Source organism: Bubalus kerabau, chromosome 1 (assembly GCF_029407905.1).
Source record: "Bubalus kerabau isolate K-KA32 ecotype Philippines breed swamp buffalo chromosome 1, PCC_UOA_SB_1v2, whole genome shotgun sequence".
Lineage (NCBI taxonomy): Eukaryota > Metazoa > Chordata > Mammalia > Artiodactyla > Bovidae > Bubalus > Bubalus kerabau.
The window spans coordinates 194,956,973-194,980,750 of record NC_073624.1 but is presented as its reverse complement, the minus strand read 5'-3'; the positions used below and the strand labels follow the sequence as shown (position 1 = coordinate 194,980,750).

The 23,778-nt window shown below is 40.9% G+C and overlaps 1 protein-coding gene across 4 annotated transcripts; it reads left to right on the top strand.

Moving 5' to 3' along the window:
- Positions 1-12,446: 12,446 nt before the first annotated feature.
- CTXN3 (cortexin 3) lies at positions 12,447-23,265 on the top strand. Of its 4 annotated transcripts, XM_055548586.1 has the most exons (3): positions 12,447-12,580; positions 13,488-13,703; positions 22,179-23,265. In XM_055548586.1, exon 3 carries the CDS (start codon positions 22,269-22,271, stop codon positions 22,512-22,514), a length of 246 nt encoding a protein of 81 aa, XP_055404561.1. In that variant the 5' UTR covers positions 12,447-12,580; positions 13,488-13,703; positions 22,179-22,268; the 3' UTR covers positions 22,515-23,265. The 4 variants fall into 4 exon arrangements, with proteins under 4 accessions (XP_055404561.1, XP_055404541.1, XP_055404568.1 ...); XM_055548566.1 differs by lacking the exons at positions 12,447-12,580; positions 13,488-13,703 and adding an exon at positions 13,728-14,118; XM_055548593.1 differs by lacking the exons at positions 12,447-12,580; positions 13,488-13,703 and adding an exon at positions 15,408-15,429.
- Positions 23,266-23,778: the final 513 nt, after the last annotated feature.

The following is a 23,778-nucleotide window of genomic DNA, read 5'->3' as shown; positions in this document are numbered from 1 at the left end:
ATTCTTTTCTATGTTTATAATCTGTTCATTTAATTTTTAAAGTGAAGTTTAATTTATGAATTATTTATATAAGATTTTGCTGATCCCATGGAGGAGAGTCATTTGAGTACAAGGCCAAGCTGACCGAGGAACTGAACTATAGTGGATGGGAAGTTTCTGAGGATCATTTACAGATGGGTCAGAGAACTGGAGAAGCCAACACAAATGACAATTGCTAACAATAGAAATAATTTTGAAATAACATTCTGGTTTAATATGACCAGATTCCAAAATGGTAAGGATGCTTGAATATAGGTACTTAGTTGATTGTTTTATGAAGAAATCCTAATGGCAAACTCTCATCTAGCAAATCGTTCCAAGAAGCTTTCTGTTGGAAGTACCAATAAAAGGGTCATGATTTCTAACTATTCTCTGAAACGACTCTTTAGTTAGGTCTTTTTAGAATATGCTTCTGCTTGAAATCCATTGAATTTATTTCCTTATTATAAACAGTAACCTTTGAAAGGAACATAGACAGTGCTATTATCAGCCACTCAGTTGAATTGAACCAATTACTCAAATCATGATGGATTTGAATTAGTTTTCTTTGTGTTTATGAAAATGTGCTTGTGGAACTGAATTTTTCTTTTCCATCATTCATCTGTAAGAATAAAGAGCAAGCATTTCAGAGTAACAGCATAATTCCCTATGATGGGGGGTTTACAGGCAATGTTGAACTATTTGATACTCTAACAGATTGTGCAAAATGCTTCTAGATATCTGATATTTTCAATTTTAAAGGTAGGATTGTGTATTGAAGTTGCTCCTGTGCTTCATCTACAATAGACCTGCTTCTCTCTTCTGCCCCAGAGAATGGCCAGCATATATGTTAGAGCTGGATAGAAGTTCCTGAAAAAGGAAGAGGAGCTTCCCACATCTCACCACACTTCAGAGCCTTACGTCCTTAGCTTCCAACAGCTGACTTCTAACTCTGCAGGTGAAGACTCAAAGCGAATACTAATGTAGAGTTCCTCCATTCCTTCTGTCTATGAATGAAGCAGTCTATAAGGCAATATTGCAAGCTACTTTACTGAAAGTCATGTGAGAAAATGCAAGAAATCTCTCTCATCCTCCAGATGAAAATTTCCTCCTGAAGCACTGGTGGCCCATTCTACCCTGCAGAGGTAGAAGGGCTTGTACTACCTCCAGTTATCCTGATGGAGGTGATAAGTGTTCTGGTAAGCTCTTCCAGTTGATGCTTTTGAACTGTGGTTTTGGAGAACACTCTTGAGAGTCCCTTGGACTGCAAGGAGATCAAACCAATCAATCCTGAAGGAAATCAGTCCTGAATATTCATTGGAAGGACTGATGCTGAAGCTGAAACTCCAATACTTTGGCCACCTGATGTGAAGAACTGATTCATTGGAAAAGACTCTGATGCTGGGAAAGATTGAAGGCAGGAGAAGGAGATGATAGAGGATGAGAAGGTTGGATGGCATCACTGACTCAATGGACATGAGTCTGAGCAAGCTCCAGGAGTTAGTGATGGATAGGGAAGCCTGGTGTGCTATGGTCCATGGGGTCGCAAAGAGCTGGACACGACTGAGTGACTGAACTGAAGCTCTTCCAAGCGTGGGAAAACAGTGGTGACTTTTTTCTTCTGGGCATGTGATAGATGGAGAATCTAGAATTTTAGGTCTAGTTATAACCTTCTTAATAGCTGGGGAGTGTGGGACGCCAGAGTTGAAGATGACTTGGTCCCACAGCCATTGTAAGAGTACAAACCTGTCTATACTACTTTGCCTCCCCCATGTCACAATCCAAAGAGCCCAGGAGTGTTAGGTAACTTTTCATCCTCTTTTCTCAGTAGAGTACAGTGTTCTGAATGTGTTATCATGTCCAAAATGATATAAAATTCCCTCAAACTACAGTTTGTTTGCATTCTAATTATAATATATAGCCTGAGACTCAAAACCATTTTCCCTAAAATAAAGGAACTCAATATTCTTAGAGTAGCAGAACATTGATTGCCATATTTATTGATACTTCCTACAGTAAAACATCCTAGAGATGGAGTGTGGAGCTCACTTTTGGTTCCAAGCCACTAACTAGAGGGTTTTTGAGAAATGATTTTATAATATAAAACATGAACATAAAAATATTGATGAATATTTCTGCTTTAAATCAAGTCATAATTTGCATGCAATTATGTGCAATTAAAAGTTAGATGATATATCCCCCCAGATCCAGTGCTATGCCCAGTTTGGAGCCACCTGTAATGTAGAACTTAACTCAAGGGCAAATTTAACTGTCTAAATATAAGAGGTGAGGCGGGCAGCAAAAGACCAAGAGATCTCAGCTGCCCCCTAGTTGGGTTAGCGGTCTTGTTATATTCATGGGGGCTACTTCAAGATCTGTGTTAACCTCAAAACTCAAAATCCATGCAGGAAGCTAAATGGGTCCATCCCCATTAAGAACATGGACTTCAGGTATGAGGGTGGGTTTTTTCCCTTTTTCTTTTCTTTTTGCTCTGAGGAGCTTTTTGCCTCTGCACTCACAAAGGCCTCAGGCTTATGTTCTCCTCAGAGGACCGCAAAGAAGCAAGATCCATTAGACAATGTTTATGCCTTGAGGAGTTCTATCCTAAATAATCATTTCTACCTTATTTGAAATGATGCCATGCTTTTAAAATTCTGATTCTACATGGATCTGGGAGAGGGGTTGGCCAAGGTCAGGGTAGTTATAAGAAAGATTTTAGTAATTCTGTATAGTTGGAAAAAACCAGTACAACAACAAAAGATGGCACAGGAGAATAAGTAAGACAGATATGAATAATCTCTAATTAGCAAAAAAAAACATTTTTGAAACATTGCAAGTAGGTCAGAATGATGAAAAGGGGCACCTAGATTCCCCTAAGGATATCAAACCCAAGAATGGTTGGATGCCTTATTGTGGAGATCTGGCTCCCTCCCACCCATACACCCCTCAGATTCATCCAGGCCATGCTGTTTCTCAATTTGCTGGAAAAAGACATTCCTGCAGACCAGAGGGGCAATGCTTAAAATTCAGATTGGATGCAATCTCATGTAGTGTCTACATCCACCTTCCCTGCCCCCACTAAGAAATGAATATCACAGTTTTCCCAAAGGCCTCTATCAAACTCAGATATTTTTAGACACTACCATGTCTATCTTAGGCCCTGCAGAAAAGAGAGACATGGGCAAAAATATTTTAAATGTGATCGTTGTGTTCCTGAGAAAACCACTTCACCTCCCCAAACCATGCCTACATCAGTTCAGTTCAGTTCAGTTCAGTCACTCAGTCGTGTCTGACTCTTTGCAACCCCATGGACTGCAGGACATCAGGCTTCCCTGTCCATCACCAACACCCAGAGCTTGTTCAAACTCATGTCCATTGAGTCGGTAATGCCATCCAACCATCTCATTCTCTGTTGTCCCCTTCTCCTCCTGCCTTCAATATTTCCCAGCATCAGGGGCTTTTCCAATGTCTGCTGCTAAGCTGCTGCTAAGTCACTTCAGTCGTGTCTGACTCTGTGCGACCCCATAGAGGGCAGCCCACCAGGCTCCCCCGTCCCTGGGATTCTCCAGGCAAGAACAGTGGAGTGGGTTGCCATTTCCTTCTCCAATGCGTGAAAATGAAAAGTGAAAGTGAAGTCGCTCAGTAGTGTCCGACCCTCAGCGACTTCATGGACTGCAGCCTACCAGGCTCCTCTACCCATGGGATTTTCCAGGCAAGAGTACTGGAGTGGGGTGCCATTGCCTTCTCCGTTTCCAATGTCTACATAGATATAAAATAATACTAATATTCTGTATCCTGGGATAATATGGTCCCTGTGAGGAACCGGTATGATGCATGATCCATTAGGCTGGAGCCAGGGTATGGGAGTGGACCGAGAAATGTCAGGCTGTGGAAACCCATTGTGCAAGAGCCAAAATGTTCTGGGATTGTATCAGAAAGACAACATGCTCAAAATACTGCCTTATGGCACCCTGCTAGAAAGGAAATAAGATGTAACCCAGAAGAGGACCCAATAGGTCAGAGGCTAAAGAAAGCAAATGAACCTAGACATCAGAATCCAAGTGGAGACTTAGAAGAAAAGGGGAAGCAAAGAGGGGTAAGCAGGAGATCTGACCCGTATGAGGTGGAGCTGGGTGAGAGATAGTCTGAAGAAGATTAAAGCTCAAGGATCCTGAGATGCCAAAAGAAAGGTTATTGTGGGGACATAATCTATGGGCAGGGGAGGGAGGCTGTGCTTCCCTGGTGGCGTAGGAGACAAAGAATCTGCCTGCAATGCAGAAGACCCTGCATTCAATCCCTGGGGTGGGAAGATCCCCTGGAGAAGGAAATACCAACCCACTCCATAATTCTTGCCTGAAGAATTCCATGGACAGAGGAGCCTGGTGGGCAACAGTCCATGGGGGTCACAAAGAGTCAGACACAACTGACTTAGGTAGATGGGTAATCTATGGGAAGTCACTCTGTAAAGGGTAAAACTCTAGTTAACTGTAATGGTAGACTGTGTCACTTGGTGCTCTGTGTTCCTATTTAGGGAAGGATTATACTACTCAGCCTATTAAATTCAGATGTGGCCATGATGTTTGCTTTGCCCAGTGAAATTGAAGCCACTTGGCAGAGGTCTTAAGAACTAGCACACACATGCCATGCTCTCTCTCCTCTCTACCTTCATATCTGGTAGACGCCAGCCCCCCTGTCTGAATCTTGGGATGAGGGTAATAATGACATCGGAGCAGAGTCCCCACATGACCCTTAATGAATGTGCAGTGAGAAAAAAAGTTTTTCTTATTTTTTCCACTGAAGTTTTTTTTTTCAGAATCACAGAATTATCTAGCTGCTTTTGACTGATACGAATGAAGATTACTGGTTGGAAGGCAGTAATTAATGGTTATGCCTGGTTGGACTTATTTTAATATGACAGGCAAAGTACGACAATGATGTTGCAAGAGAAAATAACTAGGAAAAATACCACTACGATGTTTATTCAGGACGATCTGTAACAAAGAGTGAAGTCTGTGGATAAATTATTACCTCTGCTAATATTATAGCCAGTCAAGTGAAAAATACATTAATAAGAGACTCAGCTTTCTTTATTCTCAAGTACCTTACAGTCTAATCAGAAAGCCTTAACAAATTCATACTCACAGACACACATACCTTTTGATAGATAAAAACATGTAAAAGGGTTCAAGTCTTGCTACTCTAAGAGTCAAAAGTCAAAGGAGACCAAAGGTACAAGCTTGCTGAATTATATTATTGTAATTGTGTTGTTATTCTAATTATCATCATCATTATTTTACTGTTGCTTTTGTGGTGTTAGATATTAAGATGATAAAATGAGTAGTTGTTGACAGGAGTTGAAAATATAAATTCCATTATTCTTATTTGTCCTATTTAGTATTCTGAACCAGGTAGCCTTTGAATGGACAATACGTGAGGGAAGAAAGGTAATTTATTATTTTCAATAAATAGATGGCTCAGGAATAGGAAACATGGTGGTTTTTAGTGATGAGACTACAAAAAGAGAAGGGACTGGAAAAAAAAAAAAAAAGATGCAAGTGACTATAATCAGGTAGCCACACAAAACATGCACTCTATCCCTAGAGGGGAATGAAGACAGAAGGGACTCAGGAGCCAGCGAGGGCTCATCTTGGATCATAGAGGCTAATCCTTAAAGGCTGGACCAGGAAAGGCGTCTCTGTTAATGACGAATGTCCCATTCTGCCCCCCTGACTTGGCCTACAGATGTGGGCATGTGCAGGGAACCATGAAGAGATTTTTCTTCATCCTTTTTGCATTTGCAAACACAGCTTTTCTTGGCTTACATTAGTAATCCATAGTCCACTGAACATTGTATTGGCATTTGACCCAAGCCCCTAACCATATTCGTGATATGCAATACTGATTATGGGACTATTGGGAACACGAAATGTTCATTTTTCTCAATTGACCCCATATCTACTTTTGAATTAAGAAAAATGTTGAGAACAAAACCAGGCCCCTTCCTGAAACTAATGCTGAAGGGCATTCTCATGAGGACAAAAGCAAATGCAAGTGAGACCGGGCTGATATCGGCTCTATCTCGGGTCATTTAAAAGTGTTGTTCTTGAGCATTTCAAATGAAGAGCCAACTTTTTCACAAGCTCTCTGAAAACTGTTACTGAATTGTATATTCAGTCCCTATTAAATTACTAAGCGGTATTTTCACTTCTGTGGTAGTAATATAGACTGAATAAACTCAAGTATATTCTATTGCTTTTGTTTATGTACAATTGCTGCAAAATAAAGTTTATAAAATACCTAGTGTGTGCTGCGATTCATGGGGTCGCAAAGAGTCGGACACGACTGGGCGACTGATCTGATCTGATCTGATCTGATGTTTAGTATTTCAGCCAAACAAGCATTTGAAAATGATTGTATCCTTCAAAACTTGAGAACAAGTACATCAAGCCTTTCCTAGCAATGGGAAAATTCACCGAATACATAATAAAATTTTTTATTTGTCTGCTACCACTAATAACATATAACCTATTGTACTTCATAGCTTTCTTCAAACATTCTAAAGTTTAATGGGAAATAAGTGTATACACAAAAATAAATGGATAAATAATTAAACAGAAGTTAGAAACATAAGTGAATAGATAACACACATAAAATAGAGGTTGTAAGAGTGATATGGGGAAACCAGGCCAATAGTTTAGATTTTAGGGCACTGCATGTGATTACAAGAAATCAGATTTTAAGTGTACACAAGATGTTTGAGGAAGACAGAGAAGGATCTGTTTACTTGCATACAGAATGGACCACAGCCCTTGAGGGGTGATTCTGGGCATGTGAGGAAGCCTCTGTTCTCAAAGAATTATCCAACCATTCACTGATGGTCCTCAGGATGATCCTGTAAAGAGACTCAATGGGTTTCAGGTAAGGTTTTTATTTACTTCTTAATATTTGGCTCATACTACACCGACCGACTTTGTAAAGTGAAATTGCAAATAGTCAAATTACTCAGAAAGAAAGGCTTATACTGAAAAGTAGCTACTCTGTGCAGTATTCATCTCTCATGGCTAACCTCAGTTCAGTTCAGTTGCTCAGTCGTGTCCTACTCTTTGCGACCCCATGAATCACAGCACGCCAGGCCTCCCTGTCCATCACCATCTCCCAGAGTTCACTCAGACTCACGTCCATCGAGTCAGTGATGCCATCCAGCCATCTCATCCTCTGTCGTCCCCTTCTCCTCCTGCCCCCAATCCCTCCCAGCATCAGAGTCTTTTCCAATGAGTCAACTCTTCGCATGAGGTGGCCAAAGTCCTGGAATTTCAGCTTTAGCATCATTCCTTCCAAAGAACACCCAGGGCTGATCTCCTTCAGAATGGACTGGTTGGATCTCCTTGCAGTCCAAGGGACTCTCAGGAGTCTTCTCCAACACCACAGTTTTAGAAGCATCAATTCTTTGGCGTTCCTCAGGGAGAATGAAATTTTAACAGTTCCTCCTTTTAGTTCTCTTGATATTTTCTTATTAACAAATTGACCTCACTCTTCCCTATTTGGTCAACATTGACATCTGTGCTCTTCCTTCCATCAAAGGGATGACTTCACTCAGTCCCCACCACCACCCATCTTGATAGTTACATCAGATTCTGGCCTACCAGTTAGTTACCTCTACAATCTTGGAAGGCAGTGGGGTCACTCATTTGTCCCCAGGCCTTCCACTTCTTATTTTTAGCCCCTTTTTTCTTTTTGACCCTAGTCTTCCCTGGCACAGTCACCCCTTACAAAGCTGCAGCCTCCTGTGTATGTTTCCAAAGCTCAGCATCACTACTCAATGCTCCTCTATCCACACTCCTCTCTCAGAAGTACTTTCTCTCTGCCTCTTGTTCCACTATGTTGTCTTTATCACCATGGGCTTCTATTCCTGCCACTGTTTACTACCACTTTAGCAAGAGGTAAGAAGGGGAGGAGCAGGGGAAGAAAAAAAAAAGAGGAGATGCATGTGTTCTGAATGGGCATTTCAGTCAGTTTTTCAAAGCAGGCTGTATGCATTTTTCTAATAATTGGTTCAGGCATTCAATCCATTTTTTCAAAGAGGTACTGCTGCTGCTAAGTCACTTCAGTCGTGTCCGACTCTGTGCGACCCCATAGACGGCAGCCCACCAAGGCCCCACCGTCCCTGGGATTCTCCAGGCAAGAACACTGGAGTGGGTTGCCATTTCCTCCTCCAATGCATGAAAGTGAAAAGTGAAAGTGAAGTCGCTCAGTCGTGTCCGACTCTTAGCGACCCCATGGACTGCAGCCCACCAGACTCCTCCATCCATGGGATTTTCCAGGCAAGAGTACTGGAGTGTCAAAGAGGTACATGATACCCTAAATTTTAAGCTTAAGGTTCTTTCCTCATAGGGTTAAAATGCCTAATATGGCCAAATATTCACCGAGAGGAAAAAAATTTAACTACATTACTTTCTAAGTGTAGACTTCAGACACACTACCTCATTAATCATATTGGTTTCTTATTTGAAATATAGATTCTTGGCCTGATTTAATTAAATAATCTGGGCCAGGGCCCACCCCTTAAATCTGCAAGCTTAACAAGCTTGTGATAAAATGTAATATTAATGCTATTTTATTTATAAATTAAATGGATGTAATTTAATATTAGTAACAGAAACACAGGTGATTTATAACATTTATGTACTTGCTATACATAAACATAGGAGAAGGAAATGGCAACCTACTCCAGTATTCTTGCCTAGAGAATTCCATGGACAGAGGAGCCTAGTGGGCTGCTGTCCATGGGGTCACACAGAGTCAGACACAACTGAAGTGACTTGGTATGCATGCATGCATCGGAGAAGGAAATGGCAACCCACTCCAGTACTCTTGCCTGGAAAATCCCATGGATGGAGGAGCCTGGTGGGCTGCAGTCCATGGGGTCGCTAAGAGTCGGACACGACTGAGCGACTTCACTTTCACTTTTCACTTTCATGCATTGGAGAAGGAAATGGCAACCCACTCCAGTGTTCTTGCCTGGAGAATCCTAGGGATGGGGGAGCTTGGTGGGCTGCTGTCTATGGGGTCGCACAGAGTCAGACATGACTGAAGCAACTTAGCAGCAGCAGCAGCATACATAAACATTTCATATATATTATTTAAAGAAAAAATTATAGATGGCAGGCCTCTTACAAACTTTGGGTGTAGAATCAAAAGAGAAATATATACCCTTAATACCTGCCTTTTAAAATAATATGCCATATGACTAGAACTTATGACTGATCTCATTGACATGATTGTAAACTTAAACATTTTTTCAATCAGCAACTAATTATGTTACTCATAAAACGTAGTGTTGAATCAGCTGAAGTTTGTATTCAGTGATCACACATCATAACTGCTGTTTTTTACTATTTCCTCTGCCTTCTTTCAGTAATTTCTACAACTTTAAATATCAGGAACTGAGATTGGTTTTTCACTATATTTTTAACAAGGATTTTTTAACTGCTTCGTATGATTTTTCTCTCCTCTGAGTGTTTTCAAATTGATTTTTCAGTGGCAAGATTTTTAGTTCCAGACGTTTGTCAGGTATTAAAGTCAGGCTAAAAGGTCAGTAATTCTCAGATACATTCTATTTCATTTTATAAATCATCTTAATGTTCTAAGCTGCTTAATCCTCAAGTTTTCCATGTATCTTCTCTTCTACAGTGCAGCTGTGGAACAGAAAGAAAGAACCCTGCCAAAATGACAGCATAAAAATTTAGAGGGATGGTTTGTATAAAACCCTAATTGGTACTTTATATGACATTTTAAAGGCATTAAGTATTTCAAAGTCATTAAGCAAATGGTTATTATTGTACAAGTCATTTTAAAAGAATAAATTTACCCACCAGGATGTTAACTGCTCAGTATGAATTTCCTTTGAGCAGTGAATAAGCCATAGTGATGTTCTTATATTTTCATGCAGTAATTAGAATAACTAAAATTTTGCAAATATTATCTCTAAATAGAATTAATATGATACGTTTTGTGAAGCTGTTCCTTTTTAGGATGAGACATCAGCTTTTTTATGAGCATGATACATTTCATTCCTATATGTTTTACTGTTTTTGATTTAGGGAGAAATAAACTCGATAATTTTTAGGGCTATCTGTAATCCTGACAAGTATGAAATTCTATTAGGGTTTTCTTTCTTTCAAATGTAATTCCACTGAGTTGCACATTGTTTGTCTGTCATTTTCATTTTTATATTTCTCTGAGCTCCAGCTTCATCGACGACTAATTGAGCATTCACCAGACAACAGATGTGATGGTACAGAAATGCATTCAAGAAAAGATTAAACCAGGAGGCTGCCAATTTGCAGTTGGACTTTAACCTGCTTGCTTTTTAATAATGCTTGAGTATAGATCCTTATTTATAGGCTTGGTATAAATATTATTAAATCTTTCCAACTATTCCCTTGAGCTTTGAATGTTCACTGACCTGTGAAGATAGCCAAGTGGATAAATAAGCTTATACTTAGACCTGGCAAATCAGAGGGCTATTAGAGCTCATCTTGACTTTTTTTTTTTTTAACTTTATGTTACATGATGCATTGATTTTTTTAAACTAAGAAGGCATTTTAAAAAGACACACTTAAACTGACTTCCAATTCTCTTTTAATGAATTGAAAGTGGTAGAGTCATTAGTGCATATCCCAGCCTCTTTTCACATCCTCAATTTCACATTTGCTGGTAGTCACATAAGTTACACTTGGCTTTAGACTTGGAAGGCTAAAGAGAACCTCTGAAGGCAGAAGTTAACAAAGGAGAGGGGCTCTAAGAGCTGTCATGTCCATTCTTGCCACCCCATCCATCTTACTCTGTGTATTCTTTTCCCCATTCCTTCCTTGAAAAGAGTGGTCAGCTATGTCCAATGTTGTCACAAAGAACAAGAAAGATTAATGCTAAAGAGTTTTTTCTTTTCTTTTTTTTTTTTTTTGATTCAGGCAATTAAAAGCTACAGATGACCTTGTGAAATCAGGTCCTGTAAGAACATGATTCAGATGCCTGCTGGGTGAGTAGCGAAGGGAAGGGGAGGAAGTGGGGAATAGTGGAGGTGGGCTTATCTGTCAAGAAGCTTAGCAAGCATGGCTGGAAGGTAAGCTCCTAGGGTTCTTACTAGGAAGCCGCCTAGACTTGTGCAGTACACAACCTGAACAAACTCAAGCAGGGACGTAGCACCTATAGCTTTTATTCTGAGCACACTTAACACAGGACATATCTGATTCGCAATGAATGAACTTAATGTTTCTTGAATAGCATCAAAGAAAATTTTACCTAAAAGAAGGAAGAAAAGATTTTTTTAACCACTAGTGATGAAAATGAAAAGAAAATCATGTTTCTATTTTGAAAATTATACCAAGAATCAATTCAATTTGATTTTGAGAATTAGGTAGAGTCAGAAAGAAACAATGATAATTAATAATAGTACAGCCTTGTGTTGACATAAAGCTTGGCAGCTCATGACCTTTTCCTCATATTCATTGTCTACTTCTTTATGGAAAAGTGCAGTATGAGAACTTTAGGAAAGAACTGTAACCTAAAGAACATTAAAAGTGAGATGAAATTAGAAGGTAGGAAAAGTTCTTAAAATAGATTTCTAACAATACTAACTCAGGGTATCATGTGGTAAAAAGACTGAATTGACATTCAGGAATAACCCTGGGATCAGAGAAGCATAGTATATATAACCTATGAAATCATCCTATTTCACCAAATTTCATGTTAGTCTGAAACATGAAACATCTCTGTGCAGCCTTATATGTTCCTGTTTAAAGCTGGACTAGAAAGCAGAAATTTGGGGAGCAATTCAAACAACTATAACGATTATCAAAAACAAAAGGACTGGAACCTACTATGAAACGTTCAAAGAGAGAAACTTTTTGTAAGTCCTTCTTCACTGTTTCAGCTCATGACGACTATCATAATGTAACTGCAGGGGAGAAGGGCTGATACTGATCATTCCAATGATAATTATCTTATAAAAGAAATATCCAAACTTGGCCTGAAGATCTTTGTAGCAGCAGATCTTCATCAAATGTTCTTTGGCTTACCTAGTTCAGCTTCCTTTGTGGAAGAGCATTCTAACAGAAGCTTGCAGTGGTTAATGACCACAGAGGGGATAGAAGAGAAAATGTGCTGACTCACTGAGAGGAAGTAAGCAATGGAGGAGTTAGTTTAAACAGAGGTTGTCAGAGGGGGTTTTGGAATCTACTTCTCTGAAGAGTTTTAAAAATAGGCCAGGCACTCATCTCCTTGGGATGGGCTCAGGCTGCATAGTAGCTAGAGAACAACCACAGCCCTCTCGTGTTCCCTGCCACCTCTACTGTCTATAGATGACAACAATATCTGAGGGGCCCCTGGGCAGGGAACTGGTGGTAACCTGGCTCGTTTCTAACTAGAGTCCTTGTTTACCCCATGGAATGATAAGTATATAAGTGAGGGTGGGGTCAGATTGTTCCCTGAATCACACTCTGTTAGCATTACCGAGCAGGGTGCTCCGTTCACCAGCACCGTCGGCTGAAAAGCATGGATACCAGTTAGTATTGAATGACAGTGCTCTGTTGGATTTCATTTGTTCCACTGTTTTGTGTGTCTGTGTGTCTTTGTGTATATGAGAGAGAGAGAGAGAAAATATAGTAAGTTACACTAATTGGAAAGGAAATTCGGTTAAAAAGTCTGGAAAACATCTGGGGAAAATACCTTCATGTCCTTGTGAAGCATTTGATTCTGATATTAGACTCTAACCCTTAGCATTTGAATTTCCTTGGATCGGAGGCTTATCCAGGATTGTTGTCTCTTGCTAGCAGGTGGGGGGTTTCCTCTTAGAGAATGAGCTCCATTCTAGTCCCCTAGAGCTACTGGGTCATGGCCAGCTTCTCAGGAGAGCCAAAGAGACAGCAGAGCTGACAGGCACAGGGAGACTTAGCTTTGAATAGCTTGCACCCCATTATTTGGTGGGTGGGTGTTGTTGCTAATTGTTCTTCCAATTCAACAAAGAAAGTGGTGATTTGCCAAAAATCAAGGATGTTCCATCTTGAGGATTAGGCTGAATGCTTTCAAGAGAAGCACTTTTTTTTTTTTTTTAGATGAATTTTATCCTATAATATTTTTCCAATTTATTTAGGTACTTTGTCCAAGGAAAATAGTATAAGTGTTGTGCCATGTAACCAGAATCTTTAGAATTAGTACAACTTTTTCTCAGTGAAGGTCTATCTTTATTCACCAAGTGGGCTCAGATGGCCTGTGTGGGGTGGGGTACCTGCCAAGGTCACAATCATGCAGGCTGCCCAGAGGAGAGTGGACCTGGCAACCCACCACCTAGTAAATTCACAAACAGGTGGTGAAATTAGGATTTTCTTTTTTACTTGTTAAACTTTCCTCAATGCCTCCCATAATCATTGCTTTTCTGGAAGGTCAACGTTGTTTTTTTTTTTTTTTTTTAGGAAAAGGAGTCTTTCCTTCATCTCCTAAATGCTAAGTTGATGCCCTTCCCTAGAAGTCTTTCCATTAATTAAGTTGGCCTGAAGGTCATAAACCATGATCGATATGGAGGCTGGTTGCTGCAAGGTGCTAATTGACATCCCCAAAGAGAAATAGTGTCAACAATCAATAGAGAAGAGCAAGACACTGGTAGATTTATGGCTTTGATTTTTGAAAAGGTATGGGAATGCCCTGTGATGTTTTCCCCCGTACTCCTTTTGAATGTTAATGCTTTCTTGAAGATGATTTCAGACACACTGCTAGGATACTGCCTCTACTCACTGAAGCAGAATTCTCTGAAGAGTTGCTGAGGCAGAACCGAAATCATGGCTCGCCTCAGAGAAGCAGCTGTATTGGCCGCTAATGATGCCTCACACAGAAAGACGATGCTCCTTTAACTCGGGGTTTTAATGGGAAGTTTCTAAGCCTGAAACAACAGCTTTAGCTCTGGGGTGTGCCATCAGCTGCTTGCAGCTACCACTGCCTACTGCTTTCTCACAGCCTGGTCGGGAAGAATGGAAGCTAAGGAGGCTTGTAACTACCTGTAACTGTTCCACCAGGAAATGGATCAAGTGTTTGTTCAGCCAGATCCAGGTATTTGACCAAAATCTGTGTCTATGGTGGGCTAATTAAATGCTTTCCTCTAACTTTAAATATATGCATGAGCCATGATCGCATGGATGCCTTTTGGATCCAAGTTCTGAATTTAGATCCAGCTGTCAGATAAAGTCTAATTAAATAGTTGCTAGGTAAAGTTAATGCACGGGGGTGAAATGTAATGATGCCTGTATTTTTAAAGCATGCTTAAGTTTATAATGCTACAGACACTGGATAAGAGAATACTAAAACAGGCTTTTTTCTTTGCTAAGCTGCAGTAAATTATTCTTGAAAGCTCTCTGCCCATTACATTTTTTTTTTTCTATTCACCTAAAACATCCCACCTTCCAAAATGTAACAGGGATGTTCTAATTTGGTTACAAAGGATCATGACCCAAACAACTCATAGTGACAGTGCTGATTGTCCCTGTTGTCCCTGGGCAGTGTGTAGCCCTAGCCTTTTGAGGTATCAGCAAGCACTCTCTTTCACTAGGAAACACACAAGGAAAGAGAAGGAAAACTGAGTTGAACAGTAAGGTTACTGTTTGGACTTTAAGTTCCAGTGTGCTCGTGGTGCCTTTTGACACCCCCCTTTACTGACTGGGCAATCGCAGGCTATTTTTCTGATGTTCTCAGCAAGGCTGCAGTCTTGCCCTGCAGTCCCTTTAAAACTCGTACAGCAGATGTTAGGAGGAAGATGAAAATAGGGAGGAAGTAAAGCTGCAGTCAGGGCTCAGGCTGAAGATAAAGGTCCCCTGCTGACCAGCATGGTGAACTGGCTACAGCAGGGTTCACTCCCCAAACCAAGCAGCAGATGTGTCTGCAGGCTGACTTTGCAGAGATGAGCAGAGGAAGCCGACCTCCTGTGCAGCAGTGAGGTCTAGCAACAGTTCTGAAACTGCCTGTTGACATTTGTAGCTGACCACACTCGCTTGTCTTTAAAACTGGTATCTATGGGCTTTCTACTAGCCATGCGTCTAATTTTCGAGTGTATAAATTAATATTTACTCCTAACCATCCTGTGAATTTGGAATCATCAGGGCTATTGTATCAGAATAGGAGCAGTGTTGAAAAAGAAGAACAGGAAGATGCCATGTATTTATGTGAGCCAGAAAAATGGGGAGAGGGTGGTTAAAATGCCTGAAGTACTTAGAGTCCGGAAATCTCTACCTCAAGGTCTTGGCTGGCCACCAAAAGGGCCATGTATTCTGTGAATTTATAGGAAACATTTTGCATCTTTGCATGTATATCCTGGAATGCAAGTTGCTCTTCACTGGATTCATACACAGAATTTCTACGAGAAATGAGGTGACTTTGGTGGTGAGCTCACAGTTGTGCGGGGTATGTGTAATAGGGTTGACTGGGATGTTTACACGTTGGGGGTTGGTGGGTGGGATGGACGATATACCTCCAGACACTCCAGCTATACAGACAGCAATGCAGTTGAGGCTTCCTTAAACTCAAAAAAGTAGAGAGTGATTCTATTCTGCCTCAGTTTCAGGGTATATTATTTCTTCCATTTTTACAAGACATGTTCACATTTCAAAGCCAAGCGTCAGAACTATTACAGGATAACGCAGCACTTTGAGGAAGTTTGTCCCTGTCAGTTGTTGCAAATTCAGTCCTGCCTACCTAGCCAACTCCCTCCCTATTTCACAGTCTATGGATTGGTCTCACTAGGCTGCTAGATAAATATAAACAAGGTACCCAGGACGTCTTTGTGGGACAAGGTGCCCTGTCCGTCACATGTGAGTGTAAACTGGACAAGCCTGTGAGTGTTCTTGCTCGATGGATGAACTGGTTTTACATCTGCTTTTGAAAGCACATCAAGTTCACATAACTAGGTTTGTGGCCTACAAGGTTTAAAAATTAGGTACAGCAGTTATATGGTTTCAGAGTACTTAAAATACAGACTGCATTGTTTCACAGCACCCCGCAGGGCATTAGCAGTTGAAGGATGATGATGTTCTACTCATTCCCCTTTGAAGGGGGCTACTCTTGAGTTTTTTGATTTGGGGCAGTTTATTTAACAATCTCCATTACTGCATGGGAAATGAGCAATAAATCTCATTTTGCACAACAATGAGATAAAGAGAAAACACTCATTCCTCATCACCTAGTTTTTGAACAGCTCACAATGTGCCAGGCAGGACTATACACACAAAACATCTACTGCAACTGTTATTGCAACCCATCACGAGAGGGACGACCACAAAAGTGAGGTGGTGAAATCGAATGCCTGTGTGTGGTTTCCCAGGACAAGGGGCCAAATGCAATGAATGAATTCTACTGCTGTCACTTGAAAAATAAGAAATATATCATTACTTTAAGATAGTTCTCTCCAGACAAAATATTTTTTCTTACTGTGAAATTTTATAATGAGATGAACAGTCCAAAGGCTCCAAGCTTGAGAAGGATATGTGTTGACATTGATAGTTCCCATGTAAGACAATATGATTCAGGATATTTTAAATGGCTACCCTTCCCCATCAAAAAGCAATCTAGGTAAGAAAGGATTGACCCCTTAAACAGAAGGGAGAGTGCTTAATTCCAGCTGATTTCTATATTTCAGACCCTACCCATCAGCAGTGAGGCCAAAGAAAATTAAAAAAAAAAAAAAAACAACTGCTTCTTAAATCATGAGCTCTGTGACTATTAAAATGTCATTGTGACTCAGATTATTTGTGATTCTTTGAAACAAGATCTATTTCAACCACAATGGTCTGACATCCCAGTTAGGGTGGATGACATGTTCTTTTTTTCACCCCTTCTCTGTACCACCCAGCACCTCCAAGGTTGAATTCAGTTCCCTGAACTCTAAGGGGCCAGAGGTTTGTTTCAACCTCTATTTAGAGAGGCAATGATCCCAGAGCAGCAAGGAATTCCTCAAGGAGCCTGTTGTTTAAAAAGGGGACGGTGAGGAGCACAGTGGAGATACATCCTGTAATAGGTGCTGCTGCAGAGAGCAGGTGAAATGTTCCCAGGGACAGAGCGCAGGAAGCGTCGGTGCCTTGGGTGAAGGGAGGACTGAGGACCTGCTGGGGAGGAGGACTTTGGCGTGGACCGGAGGGAGGGAGAGAAAGCTGCAGGTGGGAAGAGGGCGAGGAGGAGAGCATCTGGCGGACAGCATCATGACTCAAAGCTCAGAGGTGGGAAACCCGGAGGTGTTCAAAGGATACCAAGTGTGAGGTGGAGCTGCTGAACAGCCAGAGTTGGGACGCTCTCCCTAGGTGACTGCAGATCAATTACATGTAAGTTTGTTCTTGTCCACTGGTCATTTTGCTCAAAACCAAATGTGATTTGATCTTTGTTCCTTTCTGAACTTACTTTGGAAATATAGTAATACCTCAGAAAAATTCCACTGACAGATTGCCATCTAATTTGTGGTCCAGAAAACAGGTGTATTAGGTCCACAAGAGGGTTAAGGGGTTGGTGAGGGTCTTGGATATTGGAGTACAAGGGTGGTCTGAGGGGAGGAATGGTAAATTTCAACTTAGAAAGACGAATCATGACGCAGTATAGAGGATGTATGGGGTAAGAAAGAGAGGATTTCTCTCCAAACGGACTAAAGCGCGTGGCCGATAGTGAGAATGACTGTGGCTGAGATGGACTCCTCACACGGGGCTTTGTGACTAATTCAGGGTGTTTGCACTTTGTGAACTTAGAGTCCAAGGAGCTTAGTTTGAGAAAAGGGATGTATTACATGACTTTTGAAAATGGCAGCTTTCAATTAAGCTTTCCTTGGTCCACGTTAAAATTAGACTTTATTTCCTGAGCACATACAAAGGGACCAAGCAAAGGGAAGACAGGTGTGCTGCGTGATAGGGAAAGCCAGTCAGGATTAAAATACTGCTGTGAGTGACTCTGGTCCTTCTTAAAATAACTGCCTTTTGTTGTTATTAATGCTGATAATGGTTGTGTCAAAATCTTTCAAAATAATTTACTTGCCCACATTCCACTATTCATCTGAAAGGAACATTTCATTGTTTAGGTAAAAGCAATTGTGACCGTTCCCTAAGAATCATTTCTACCAAAAAAAGGAACACTTTACTCTCAGGCACTTACAAAATTTGGATGTCTTTGAATATTCTTGTACTGTGGTGGCCAAGTGATTACATTTATTTCTATTTCTGCATCTTACACTGATGCTTCCTTTAGCTTAAACATGCTGTTGAGCTTTCCAAATTTGTAAATTATTGATTAGTTGATTGCAGGTTTAAAATCAAGCAGGCTCTTCTAGGGATTTCAAGTAGTTCCAGGCAAAACTGGGAAATAGTTGGCATTTCTTTCTGAATCTCTGGATCTCCATTTCCCTTCATAACCATCTCCTCTTCTCATCTCTACCCACTCTCCCTCATCCTTTCCCAGGACTCTCCCTTTGGACCATCGACTCATAGCCCCCATGTCTGGTTCCCGCAAGTCCCTCTAGCAGCCTCTTGCTCCCAGCAGGATCTTCCTTCAAATTCCTTTCTATCTACCTCTTTTCTCCCTCCTCCAAACAAGAACAGTTCAAAGACAAATCCCTGCTAATGTGTTAATGTTTCATTTTCCCTGGTAAAATACTGCACTTTAATAGAGACCTGTGATAATTTGACCAAATGAAGTTATTTTAATAGGAACTTGGGCATCATGGTATACTGGGAGGGGAGAGGCTTACAATCTGTAAAGATCTGTAGAGTTCTCAAAATGCTTTCATCTCTCTTGTCTCCTCAGTTTGGTATATCTAAAAGGGGTTGGTGGTGAAAGGATCAGAGAACAAGAATATATATATATTTATATTTTAGCAGGCTTCTCAAAACACCTGATCAGGTTGCAAAGAAGGTTAACTATATCCTTAGATCTGCCTTTTAATCAGCATAGCATGGTAAAATTGCAAATTAAAACTGAGTGTTATGACATTCTAATAGTTGGCTTCCCTATGAATAAGTGATGCCCCAGACTCATGTATAGACAGATGTCACTGATAATCTGAATTGAGATGACTAGGTTGTTTACTGGGACTTCCTGGAATGGTTGCCCATCACTGCATCCCCCAAATGAATGGTGTACCAGTTCTAGAACCTGAGTTATGGAATAAGCCTAGGAATTATAGGATGCTTAGCTAAGACAAAAGGACTTGATACTTTGCCTTGTACTAAGGACAAGGCCGGAGCAGACTGGTCCAGGGTGTCATGATGGTGCTTGTCATGATAGTAAAGTGAAGACCAGGGGTGGGAAGGGAGGGACTGAAAGGCATTGCTATATTAATCAGACAGCTCATGGCTAGGGTGTCATTAACACAGTCTCAAAAGGTTCTTTCTCCACTGTTGTCATTGAACTTCACAGATCTAGCAAACTTTGTGTTGTAAATTTACAGTTAATGGTCCTCTTTTTTCTACTATTTCCCTTTTGGATTATGTAATGTTTTCATTAAAAAAATTTCCTAAAAATGCAGTCCTGTCTTGGTTGTGTTAAACAACAGACAAAGAAAATGGCTCTGGCTTCACTTGGGCCAGACGGAAAATGGACATAGTAAAATGGATTTTACTAAGCCAGTGGGAAGGCCAGGGATCAGTAGGATATGGAAAGACAAGAGGCCATATAGTGTGTCTCAGTGGTAAAGAACTCTCCTGCCAACGCAGGAGACGCAAGAGATGAGGGTTCAGTCCCTGGATTGGGAAGATATTCTGGAGGAGGAAATGGTAACCCATTCTAGTATTCTTGCCTGAAAAATCCCATGAACAGAGGAGCCTGGCAAGCTACGGTCCACGGGGTCGCAAGAGTCAGACAAAACTGAGCGCAGCACAGCTTAAGCATCTATTCCTCTATCACCACGAGGCTTTCTTTTGACCCAGGTTTTGGGGAATTTTTTGTTTGGTATGATTAAGTCCAGTTTGGGTATTTGGTGTGGGTATGGATGTCCTTAGAAGCACCAGGGGGAGCTGCCTTGGCTGCCTTTCCTGTCCCCTCTTCAGTTCCTATTAACACTCAAGACTGGTAGGGTGCTTAAAAACAAGCAAACCAAGCCCAATCCATGAATATCCTCTACACGCCTAAGGAGATCTTTTAAAAAACAAATTTTATTCCAATCGTATTTTAAAATAAAAATGAATCTACTGTAACTATTCCAACCTTTAAAAAATTCAGAGTCAAGGAGCTGCAAAATATTATTTCCCCTAAACTGGTAACTCCTTCCTCCCAGATACCAGTTGTAATTCCCTTTATAAACTATTTTTAAACTGTGATTTTATAAACTTTGAAGTGTCAACATATATGCAAACTGTTGTTATGCTCACTAATTCTATACCTCAAGACAATGATTATAAGTTAACTGAAGAAATACTATGTTAATCCTTTAGGCCATAATTCTATTTTTATTTGGTTGCTTATTTTCACTGAGCATAATTTCTTTTGAATTCATGGTAATTTCCATAGATGACTATGTAATTTTTTTTAAAGACAGATTCATAAATATGTCCTATGATTTACCTATAATGTCTGATGTAAGTACTTTTCTTTATCAAATTTGATTTAAATAGGTTTAGTTCAATATATGAAGCTTTCACTGGCCTTGATGTCTACTTCAATATGCCTTTAAAGACAAACAGTAATATCCATACACCTTAGTTTTTCTACTTGCAAAATAGAAATAGTGATAACATTTCTTTCTTTCTCTTCCTCTGACCAAATGGTCTTAAACAAATAGCAGGAAGCTGCTGTAAGGCTTTTGAAAAAATGCAATCAATTTCTTTTCCCTAGCTCGGTTCTCTAGGTCCTTTCCAGGATCAAGTATTGAACCAGGTTTTTGTTTTTTGATGAAAAGAGAGAAAAGCAGCAGGAGTCTGATGGTTTGGGAGTCTGAGACCCCTGCCTTCTCCCTTGGCCTGGGCGCGGCGAGAGAGAGCAGAGGAGGAGCAAGGCAAGAGAGAGCAGAGGAGGAGCAAGGCAAGAGAGAGCAGAGGAGGAGCACGGTAGCTTCCTTAGTCCTGTCTTCAGTGAAGCAACACTTTGTTTTCCTTTGCTTTTCATCTTTGTATGCTTTTCAAAGGTTTCCCCTGACATTCATCTTCATAATAACACTGTGAGATAGCATGCGGCCATTTCTACTTCTCATCTTTCCAACTTAGTGACCTCTTCAAGGTCCCACACACAGTAATACGGAGGCTAGAGACTGGGGACCCAAACCCAATGCTCCTTGAGAGAGTTTCTATATTAAGCACCTTTTCCAGCCTGGCTCAGACAATAAAGAATCTGCCTGCAATGCAGGACACTCAGGTTTGATCCCTGGGTCGGGAAGATCCTCTGGAAAAGGGGATGGAAACCTACTCCAGTATTCTTGCCTGGAGAATCCCATGGACAGAGGATCCTGGTGGGCTGCAGTCCATGCGGTCGCAAAGAGTTGGACACGATTGGGCAACTTCACTTTGACTTTTCACTTTTATGCTTTGGAGAAGGAAATGGCAACCCACTCCAGTGTTCTTGCTTGGAGAATCCCAGGGACGGTGGAGCCTGGTGGGCTGCCGTCTATGGGGTTGCACAGAGTCAGACATGACTGAAGCGACTTAGCAGCAGCAGAGTGACTAACACTTTTCCAGCCTCAGTTTCCTCATACTACAGAGATCCCTGCTTTCGTGGAGCCTGTGATAGAGTGGCTATCTTCTGTTGTGTTTAGCTACAGTCCTGGCACACAGCTGGTGTCCAGTCAATGGTCTCATTATAAGAATGATGTGAGAGTATTATTACTGGAGGGAATCTGGAAGAGACTTGGCAGGGAAGCTAGGTTTGGATGTCAAGTTGGCAACACACCTGAGGTCAACATTGCCTTGGACATTTCTCATCTTCTGTACTCTGGTTGCCATCCCTGCCCATCCCTCCTGGTCCCACATGGCTACCCTGAGAACAGTCTGGTAGTTTCATGCAAGAGTAACATTTTCTTCCCCATAGTTATATGGAATTAAGAATCCCTGTTGAAAAAGCTTAGCGATTGCTTCTTCTCTCTGAAAAATAGGATGGTGAGCCCAGAAATAAAGTTGCCCTTTGATGTTTACTCCCTCTCTTCCCTTCCTTTCTCTCTGAAGCGTCTCCAAGGTGCAGCCACCATGATCTCGGCAGGCTGATGATGGAAGAGAAAGAAGCCGGGAGACCCTGTGCTCCAGCATCCCTGGACGATGGATGGAGGACAGCCAGTCCCTTCTCCTCTGTTGCCCCTTGGGAATGTGTCATCAGATTCTAGCATGTCTCTGGAGCAGAAAACCACATTTGTTTTTGTGATTTTGTTGTTTATTTTCTTGGGCATCCTCATCGTCAGGTGCTTCCGGATTCTTTTGGACCCATATCGGAGCATGCCAACCTCGACCTGGGCTGACGGACTTGAAGGCCTGGAGAAAGGGCAGTTTGACCACGCCCTTGCTTAGCAGGACAGCAGCAGGAGTCCATCCTGAGGAAGAGAAGTGCTTCGTGTCTCAGTGAGAGGTTTTCTTTAGTCACCGTTCTCAGCAACTCAAAGTCTTCACCCTATCTGGTTCTAGAACCACAATCCATTTATTCAGTAAACATTTGAGGACATTGGAAATGGAGGTTTCTATTACCAACCCAAAATAGGAAAGTTTCAGTTTCGACATTTACTCAATGAATGAATATTGTTGAATGTGTGTGATGATGAAGCCAAGAGTACCAATAGTGACTTTGCCTAAAATGAAGCCCTACTGGACCTGGGGGACCTGACTAGGTCACCAGGGAAAAAGACCTGGTTTGAATCTGAAGGCAGGACCAGAACAGACTTCCTTGCTCTAATTTTGTCCCCCAGCTTGTTTTATTTTCATGGGAATCTGGGTCCTGGGCAGAGAATGAGGAGGATGCTGCTGAGTGGACAGACCCAAAGCAGGCACTTGCTGTCTCCTAAAGCTAAGAGCAATGGGAGGCAATTGGGAATGCTTAGAAGAAGTGATTGATCCCTGGGAAATACGAGTGAGGATGATGTTATTTTACTTTTCAAATACAATGAATTCAAAGGTTTGCAAACTATTTACCAGGCCAAGTGCATTCTATGTATTCATATTAATAACATGAGTAGAGGTAGCGATACATAATCTGAATTTACTGTCTTTGCACAATTGATTGAAATAATAGGTAGCTATTTCAAGTTGTGCTTTCTTTTTTTTTTTTTTTCAATAACAAGTTAACTGCTTGGAGAAGACTTTTATAGTCTTAAGAAGGATGTATGCTTATGACTGATATAGAAACCAAATAAAACTTTTCAAGAAACAGAAGTGTCTCCTCTCTCTTATTTTAGCGCTCTGGAAGCAGTGTGTTATATCGAATGCTGAGGACTAATTGTTCTGAGAAAGAGAAAAAGACCAAAGACCATAAAAGGTCATCTGATTCATCCCTCTCCCATTTCAGGAAGGGCTTCCACAGATTGACACATGGGGCCTATTCTAAGCACTGTTTAAGTCTCCCAAAAAGAGAGATATGAAAACCTCTTATTCCAACTCCGTACGGATAGGAAAAACTTTCATCTAAACTAAACTCCTTAAGGCTGCATTTAAAGTCTATGTCTTCTAATTTTCTCCTCAATTAGCCTTCATTAAGAAAAAAAAAGTTTAAAAAAGGAACTATGCCTAAAAAGGCAGCCCTTAGTAAAACTTCTCCCTTGTCTTATTCTTTCTTTTGTAACAT

Excerpts from the sequence above, each read along its gene's own strand:
- CTXN3 (XM_055548586.1), top strand. The coding sequence starts at position 22,269 with ATGGATGGAGGACAGCCAGTCCCTTCTCCTCTGTTGCCCCTTGGGAAT.